The 9,329-nt window shown below is 39.2% G+C and overlaps 1 protein-coding gene across 10 annotated transcripts in view; it reads right to left on the minus strand.

The window, feature by feature from the left end:
- LOC118338846 (dedicator of cytokinesis protein 9-like) overlaps positions 1-9,329 on the minus strand; it is an 80,065-nt gene that overhangs the window by 11,433 nt on the left and 59,303 nt on the right. For 7 of the 10 annotated variants that reach the window (XM_035676261.1, XM_035676255.1, XM_035676254.1 and 4 more), the window contains exons 22-37: positions 9,105-9,191; positions 8,857-8,946; positions 7,529-7,644; positions 6,986-7,055; positions 6,772-6,897; positions 6,598-6,669; positions 5,649-5,795; positions 5,436-5,519; positions 5,186-5,297; positions 3,910-4,088; positions 3,673-3,789; positions 3,055-3,166; positions 2,819-2,952; positions 1,260-1,374; positions 1,064-1,130; positions 920-967 (exon numbers count right to left, since the gene is read on the minus strand). In XM_035676261.1, the coding sequence (XP_035532154.1) occupies positions 920-967; positions 1,064-1,130; positions 1,260-1,374; positions 2,819-2,952; positions 3,055-3,166; positions 3,673-3,789; positions 3,910-4,088; positions 5,186-5,297; positions 5,436-5,519; positions 5,649-5,795; positions 6,598-6,669; positions 6,772-6,897; positions 6,986-7,055; positions 7,529-7,644; positions 8,857-8,946; positions 9,105-9,191 (1,676 nt within the window). Of the gene's footprint in view, positions 1-919; positions 968-1,063; positions 1,131-1,259; positions 1,375-2,818; positions 2,953-3,054; positions 3,167-3,672; positions 3,790-3,909; positions 4,089-4,964; positions 5,013-5,185; positions 5,298-5,435; positions 5,520-5,648; positions 5,796-6,597; positions 6,670-6,771; positions 6,898-6,985; positions 7,056-7,528; positions 7,645-8,856; positions 8,947-9,104; positions 9,192-9,329 lie in introns of all 10 variants that reach the window. The other 3 variants (XM_035676252.1, XM_035676251.1, XM_035676253.1) reach the window with 1 other exon arrangement.

Raw genomic sequence — 9,329 nt, forward strand, 5'->3', positions numbered from 1 at the left:
CCCTTCAACAGACACACACAGTAGCAATTATGTTTTACACTGAATTACCTAAAAGTAAGGTAATAAGTAGCTACATCATTGTCTTACATGGTACAAAGTTTAATGGCTGTAGTTGCTGGCGGTATGTGGAAAGATTGTGGAGTATGCCATTTGAATCATAGAATAAAAAAAAAAAAGTATCCCAAAAGTCACTTAATTGGGAGAGTGACAACTAGAAAAGGAAAAGGAAAAGGAACAGAGAAGTTGAGAAGTAGAGGATACACAGTCAAAATAGTGGAAAACGACTGATAAACAGTTGAAATAATATCTAAAAGTACTGGATCAATAGTTGAAATCATTAGCTAAAAAGTAATGGTTAAACTGTTGAAATTGTTAACACTATGTTAGATAAAAGTAATGGGTAAATGCTGCTAAAAGTAGTGAATAACTAATTAATAGCTTAAAGTAATAAACAGTTGAAATAGTTAAACTTAGCTAAAAGGAATGAATAAATGGTTGAAATAAAAAGCTAAAAGTATAGATAAATGGTGAAAAAGTAATAGCCTATTTTAAATAATGTTAGTTATTATAAAGATAAATTGTTGAAACGTCCAAGTTCTCCAAGTGGAAGTAATATGAGTGCAAACTAGAACAAACTGATCTTAACACTGACAGTTAAATTAAAATATAGTAACAATATACACATACTATACTATACTATACTATACTATACTTAGCAGTGTTGTTTAAAATGAACAAAACTGAAAGATGACAGGTGGTGTCAAAGTGTAATGAGCTGTGGGTGTATGTCAGAGAAAAAAAATTGGGAACCACTGAACTAAAACTCTAAAATCCCTCATCAAGAATTGAACTGAATCATAATTAAAGTTCCAAAGAAAGGTAATCATGCACCGCAATCCCATACTGACAACAACATTACCTTGCAATGTATCTCTTTCCCATGTATCTGAACTGGTGGAGGCACACTCTGAGAGGAAAATGAAATGAAAAATCAGTCACAATACAATATTTAGCTTCACTTACAATGTAATGGATGTCACGAAAACAATCCGAGATGACTTACTCGACTAGAGTGAAGAAGTCCATTAACTCAGCAGGTGAAGCCTTATTCCAGTATGTGAACAGAGCATCTGGAAGAGACAGACATTGGCGAGACAATTTGTTTTTTTTGGGATTATAGACTCGTTTAAGCATTGGACCGAAATATTGTACAGATATATTCAGACCGAAAAGTCAGGAGAGATGAAGTGAGAAGTTACCCTCAGACATGCTTTTGAGCACATGTAAGAAGCACATGAGGAGGCTCTTGATCTCTGCCTGGTCCAGTTTATCACATCGCAGGAGGGTACTGCCCAGGGCTGAAGCAGGCTGGTTCTGAAGGACAAAGAATCCAGTGAGGCACAGAGGGACAACTATATTATCCTGTCAGGGCTCTTTCATTTGTCTAGCTGCTCTTGCTGCCTCAAGATTTACCATGGTAAATGCTCTCTTGTGAGGGCATTTACCATAGCAATTTCAAAAAAGATTTCCTTGTAAAGTTTGCATCTAGTTTGTGATGTCATAGTCAAAGTCTAGACAACCGAGTTTGTGTCCTGAACACTGTATTGCATTAAAAGAAGTAGTAAAACAATACAATGGGACTTTTATAGTGGTTATAATACAATCAATAAGAGTTTTCTGAAGGCCTGGGATTACAGTGGTCAAGCTACACTAGTGGAGTCATTCACTCAGATGTTGCAGGGCTCTATGCATTGTGGAAAAAACTGCTGGTGGAAAACAATCACTATTTCTCCCAGCTGAGGCAGAGAGCAGGGAGAAAACAAAATGCAAAGCAGTGGAGCAACAGCTCTACCACAGCAAGGGGTTGGCAATATACCAAGCACGTTCCTTTGCCAGCAGTTAGTCTAGACCATGAAACTGGCTGGGGATGACTTAGTGGAAAGCATGAGGCTACGGCTTCCTAATGGGTGTTTTGGAGAGTGCACAATGTCATGGCTAAAGTTAGTTTTCCTGAAAAAGTGGATAAAAACTGTGAAGCTGTGGGGCAGTTATCTTCAGTTTGGGTTAATATTGTGAATTACTTATTGTTGGCCTCCTTTTCCCTTTATGCTGTTATACACATTGTGATAAAACCTTCAACAAATCACAAATAAAAACAGCTTCAACAGAAGATAAAACACACACACATCTTTTGTGTTTAGAGGACTTCTTCAAAGATTTAACTTGAGGCTCTCTATCAGTGAAAGCAAAAATGACACAGCAAAGTAAAAAAAAACCCTCAAAAGTAAGAAATCCTTTAAGCGTGCATGCTTATCAACATCTGTAAAAAAGATCAGAGACCAACCCTGTGAGGCCCCCTGCAGGTCTGATTTATGGCACCAGACAACAAACAGGTCAAAGCCTGAGAATCATCTGGCAAAGAAAGGGCTTAAGGTTTAGGACACTCTCACACACACTCTAGCATTCCCAGGTGGGACACTCCTAGGAGGGACGATGACTGTTTTGTACTTGAAGTGGAAGGCTGGGCTGCAGGGTGCTCTCTGGCACACAGGGGACAGAGAGCAGGGAGAAGTCCATTGTGACACGCTTGGTGCGCACCGATAGCATGGTCTCCTCAGTCTCCGTAAGGAAGCGCAGGACATTGACAGAGTGTCTCCGTACAAACTTCTCCGTCTGCCACGGCCAGCCGTACAAGTAAGGTGGAAGTTAATGGAACAAGTTAACAAGGAGTGACTTTCTGAAGTACTGTAGTCATAAGAAGGGGACCTCTGATATGCCTCACAGGAAAGCCTAGTGATAATAAATGTTGTAGCTGTACCTTGTCCAGAGAGTTGCCCTTGTCATTGTTCTTCTCAGGCAGACTGTTGCCAGAGTCAGTGCTGATGAGAGAGCCACGAGAGTCTGCGTGACGCACGTAGTTTATGTTGGGGGTTGAGGATGTGTGAGGTGAAGCTGTCCAAAACAAAAAGGGGGAAAAAAAGAAGCAGTTTTATATTAATATTAAAAGAAAATGTCCCCCCCCCGCCCCATTTTCAGCATCATCTTTCCACTCACAGGTCCCAGAGATGACTCCAAAAACATCTTTGTGCAAGCTGGTGTCCAGAAAGGTGCTGGACCTGGGAGGTGTCATCAAAGCGTTGGTAAGAAGTGAATCTTCTCTTCCATTCTGAGGAAAAACAGTGCAACAGTTTAATGGGCATACCCCACATACTATACATACAGCCCCGTATGTACTGATGAAAAGCCACTAGGTGTGTGTGAGGGGCAGGTCTAATGAGGAGTCCCTAAATCCTAAACTCCAAAAGTTCAGGTCAGAGGTGCTACAGTCGTATTTGGACATACAGTGTAGAATATGGAATTCACCCCAGATCCAAGAATCACAGTTTGGTCAATTCAAATTAGAATATTGTAACTTGTAGCAAGATTGTAGTAATTCAGTATAGAATGGTAATAGGTATAAAATACTTTCTTATGATGTATAATACAGAATGTGTGAAATAACTTCTTGTCTAAGACTGCTACAGAACCCTTTTCTCCTCCTTTACTTTTTATCTTATTACTATGTTTTTCCTTGTCTTTGTATAGTATATTATTTTTGTGTGGATACAAGTATATATTTCAGGAAGTATGGTTGTGTTATGCTTAGATGTTTCCACTAGGTGGCTCCCTTACATTGTTGGACTGGTTGATGGGGAACGGGGATACTTCCTTCACATTCAGCCTGTTGACGTTCTCTTGGAGCAGACCAAACAAGGGCAAGTACAGGGTGGCCAACCTGGCCTGCTGGCTCTGGAAAACAAATAAATCTCTCAACAGAATTTCTCAACAGAAGCTCACATGCACCCCCACACATCAGATACTGAAGTGCATCTGAAATGCAAGAGACAGAAGTAAGAAGGCGCTGCTTACTTTGGAGGCGTAGCGGTCATCAAATGTGTGCTTTATCATCAGACTCTTCAGCACCTGGATGGCTATCTGACGAATCTCCCTGAACTCCTGCAGGGCTGCGCTGACTTCCCTGAGCAGCAGCCCGACCAGGAAGTGGTTCTTACAGAAGTCATCTGTCAGCGAGTAATCCAGCTGGAGGTCTGAGGGAAGGACGAGGAGAAGGAGGAGGAGGAGGAGGAGGATGAAGAGATTAGTTGTTTGACAGAGTAGTAAGTGAAGGAGGTGAAATGAGAAGAAATCACCAACAGCCCCAAAGAATTAAAGCAAATTTCTAAAATTTCTAATTTAATATCAATCTGATGCAATGAAACAACAAGAAAACTATATACAGATTACTGAAAGCATTAAAACCTGGTGAACAATGCAAATATCTCCAATACTGACAAATGATTCTCGCTGACTTTCAACTAATCTACACGAGACAAAAACAGATTTACAGAAAAACTCGGAGTTTATGTAGATTCAGGCTGTGTGGCTGAGCTGCTGTTTCACATCAACAGAAATCGTTTTTAGAAAAAGACAAACAGGATTAAAGCTAATGATTGAACAACGGCAGCTGTTCACAGATGGTTTCCAACATTGTTTAAGAAGCAAAGAAATCCCAAATCATACTCAGAGAGATTCCCCAAAATGACTGCAATCAAATTAAACACACTGCTTTGTCTTTTATCTTTTGAAAACCTGCATTTCAAGCACGCGAGCGTTAAAAAGATAAAAGATCTGATTTCACAGAAAAATGTTCAACTAGATAAAACCACTTCAAGACAGAAAGAACTACTTGCACACATAATCACCCACATCTGCACAAAGAGCCAATCTCAGCCTCTATACGACTACACATTATAAGCAGTATAATCTGTCAGTACAAAGTCTCGAAAAGGACGGATAAATCATCAACCAGGATGCAGATTGATTGAGTTCTGATCATTTTATCCATTCTGGTCATGGTTGGATGATTAGATTGAAGTCTGCTCTTTTTGGAGATGACATGCAACCAGTAACACCCTTGCACCTACCTACTGGAGTATCGTATGACTCCACCGTATCATATGGAGATAATAAAGCTAATTGAGGAACACAAAACAGAAACAAAGTATGTTCTATAAAATAGATTATTATTATTAATGTTGGCTTTTTACAGTAAAGCAGTTTGGTTGGATTTAAATGTTCTACTCAAACACAGGTGATGTAAGCACACTGGTAATTGATCAAGAGACACATTTGTTGATCTTCTCACCTTGAAATCTCAATATCCTTCCCTTTCCAAATGGCATGGGAAGGTTTAAGGGGACGTAGTGCTCGTGGGTGCACACAACACGCAGGAACTCAAACCTGAACTCAAACAGCGTCTGCATTTAGAAACAACAGAAACCAGTTAGGCAGCTTTAATGCAACTCTCAAACACATCCTCTTCCAAAAATATGTTTGGTCAAACCAGCTGTTGTAGAATTTGTTTGTATAAAGTCTGTTTCTGTTAGACAGTGTACCTTTGGGTCTCCAGGCATAAAACAGTTGATGTAGTTGTTGATCTGCTTGAAAGCAAATCCTCTGTCCATCAGATTGAAACAGCGCTACAGAAGGATGGGGGGGGAAGCAGTTCTGTCATTATTTATATCAAATAGGAAATAAAGTTTATACACTTGAACTCTCAAATGGTGCTCTTAAAAAACACAAAAGATGCAGTCACTGTCTCTCTTGACCTTGACGAAGACTGCCAGACTGTGGTTAGCATTCCTGGCAGCATCCAGGTTGTCTTTGTATTTCTGGGTGATGTGTGGCATCATCATGTTGACCAGAGTCTCCACAGTGTGATGGAAGGATGCTGAGAAGCGCTGATTCCTGGACAGCTGTAGGACATCACACAGATGTTTGTACAAATATTATTACACAGCATAATACACCCCAGTTTAAAAGATAAGCCTGCAAAGTCTATTTTTCTCTCACAAAAAGACCAAAGCCAACAATGAATGAATAAAAAGTATTGTTTGTGATATAGTTTATTCCTTTGTGACAAACTGTAGAGCTGCATTGTTGTCCAATAACTATTAAAAACACATCAATGAGCCACATTGTTGCACTGACAATGTGTTCCCTCATTACGATGAACATGGGCACTCTAGTTTATTTTAATTTAATTAACATACATTCTCCTGCTGCCAGACATACTCACATGAAATGTGTATTAGTCTGAAAACAGTTCCCAACAAATGTACTATGTACTCCTGTGCTAAAAACTACAACAGCCCTGCTGTTTTAAAACAATATTTCATCTCTGAATTGAATGGGGTTGTGGCCACAGACCGTGTAGAGAAGTTGGGATGTACTGAGGCACGAATCGCCAGCCTTGTACTGAAACTTCAGTTTCCACACTGGTATGAACTACTCTTTGGAGCATTTACTTGCTTCTACTGTGGCCTCCACGTTATGCCAATGGAGGTTAAACACAGGGATGTGGTTGCTTATGGGGTATGAACAAATGCAGCCAATTAAACTGCACAACTGTGTGGGACAGACTGTGGATACATAATACTTTAACTGTGGTACTGTGGCTGTCCACAAGACTTGGCATGTTGTAAACTACCTAAGCTGTAATAAAGCAGACAAGAGCAGACACCTCTGAGTCAAACACACATGTCGTGGCAGACTTACCTTTACTTTACAGCTTTCAATCAAGTACTGAGCCATGGACTTGACTAAGGCTTCAAAGAAATACCAGGAGTACTGCAGGGCAGACAAACATCAATCAGAGAACAATAAAGAGGAAATTTATGTCAGTTATAATCATACACTGTGTAATCCTTTAAAAAAGTACAAATATGTTACCTTGAGGAGCTTGTTACTCGTGAGGAAGTCAGTGGAAGGCTTTAAGATAGCAGTCATGGCTTTAGCCAACTCCTCATGCACTGTTCGGGTGGTGGATGACGTAAGTGGCTCAGTCTTGAATACAAACTGTATCAGACACACGCAGAAAAACTATGAGAATCCCTTGGTACAAGCACGAAATATAGATAGTGAGTATGTGGCGTGTGAATTGTACCTTCACATATGATCTCAGGTAGTGCTCCAACCCCTCCTCATGGCACTGGGCAACAATGTGAATCATTACTCTAAAGGGAAACAATGGAGAGGGAACATGTGTGAGGAAACAATAATGCAGCTGGACGCCTCATTTAATAACAGTTCTTACACACAAATTTTTCATTAATGTTTAATGTCATTTTATATAATTACTGCAATGTTCTTGCACAGCAGAAAGTCTTATTGACAGGTTTGTCGGATCAAAAACCACACACTGTCAGTCACTTGTAATCAATTAATGGTGTCGTTATTTGGGGCCGTGGACATTCATCAAAATATTGAAATCATTGTTGTCAGGAATTTGAAAGTAGTTGTAATTTATAGAAATAATAATTGAAAATCAGTAAATTTAACATCAAAAGCAGCTTTTCACAGAGTTGTCTTTCCCAGATATATGCTGAAAATGTATGTTCTATGTCAATTAGTTTTGATTTACAAGAAATTAATAATTAATTAATTAATTAGCTTTTGTAAAGTCAATGATCATCCTGGGGAAACTTGCCTGGTGACGTTGACTGCCACGTCCTCTTGGGTGGCACTGGTTAGCACCCTAAACAACTGATTCAGGGTGGTGGGCAGGAACTTGATCATCACATGACTCTCCATGGCATGTAGACTCTGAGGGTAAAACATCACAGCGATACATTTATGTAGAGTTTTACTGCACAGGTCTTCATGTAAAATGAGGAGAATACTATTGTAAAACAGTGACGTTATCTTCCTTCACCACTGCAATAAAGAGCAGAGAAGGTTAATAAATTATAAGAAACTAATCAAATATCAACAACAGGAGGACGTGAGTGAACAACACTGTGCTAATCACCCACACTGTATGCTTCAGTTGCCTGGAACACAGTACAACAGACTGTAGGTACTGGTGCATCACTGCCTGCATACAGGAAACTAACACAAGCCCTGCCAAGTCATTTGGCAGACCTGCTGTTTGACCCTCTGGCCATTGTTCGTGTTCACTGTTGTATTGACATTAGAGCCCAAGAGATGCACTGGACCAAGTGTTGCTCTGTCAATTGTCAATGTCAATTCCCACGAACTGGAATAAGAGAATTAGTGATGGAAAAAGTGATAACTGAGCTACCAGTACCCCAGAAAAAAAAGTAAAGAATCATGCGAGCTAGGGGTAGACATTTGACAGATTTACTGGTATTGGCTTGATCTTTGCAGGAAAGGTACAATTAAATTCTGTATAAACGGCAATAGAAAAAGCTCTGCGCAAACTGTCCAGAAGAATGCGCTGTTGGCAAGCTGCAACACAAAGTAGAACATTAATCTCTATGTGATTCAGCTCCAACCGAGTGTGACGGTCTGCGGTTTCATGGTGAGTATGAGCTATGGTTAACTTGCAAGTTAATACAGAGAAGTTAAAGTGTGAAAACATGTCTAACCTTTCCCTTTAAGTATAAAAATATGTAATTTTGTTCTCAATCTTCAATTTATGCATCCTTGCAGAGCATATGCACTTAGTTATACAGTGTATGCCAACACTGAAATGTGGACTGGATGTCAACATGAGGATTAAATATGACTCAATGTAGCATTATCTCTTTTAAGTTTCTCTCAAGCATGTACAGCCATTACTAACCAGTTAATTAACCTACAAGACAGCCTGTAATACATTTTGTTAGAAATAAACAGTATCAAGCAAAAGTATATCATTCTAATAAAAATTAATGTAAATTTTAAATATTTAACTTATATGCAATGTACAATTTTGACAAATGGACTGAACAAAAAGCATTCTGTACTATTAATTGGCAAGTTAATAATTATTTAAGTCAGTATTTGTACTTTTTATACTTTTTATTGTTTTACCTTCAGGTATTTGACCAGTTCTCCTCCTGACACCTGAGGCGCCTGTGCACTGCTCTGACAGTGATGAAAGAAATTGTGCAAATGTTGATCCTGTGAGAGACAAAAAAGAAGGTCAGAATACAAAAGTTTTAGTTCCATGAAGCTGTTCTTTAATGAAACCACAGCACAAATTCAGATGTGACAAACCAAGGATGAAGATGAATCAGTAGTATTATTACACTCACAGTTTGTTAAAAACAAAAGCTAACCTGAGTGTAGACAGTAGACACGAGGTGAGTGGACACCTTAAATAAAGGCTTGCCTCCATCCACCCATTTGATTTCAGGACCTGAATGCTGTAATACAAAGCAAGAGCAACAATTTTCCTGTCATTATATCTACAGAAGGCATCTCTAAATCAGAATCAATTGGAATCAGAATCAGAAATACTTTAATAATCCCAGGGGGAAATTACTTTCGTTACAACTCCAGAT

Source organism: Morone saxatilis, unplaced genomic scaffold, assembly GCF_004916995.1.
Source record: "Morone saxatilis isolate NCDOM2014 unplaced genomic scaffold, NCSU_SB_2.0 Contig5, whole genome shotgun sequence".
Lineage (NCBI taxonomy): Eukaryota > Metazoa > Chordata > Actinopteri > Moronidae > Morone > Morone saxatilis.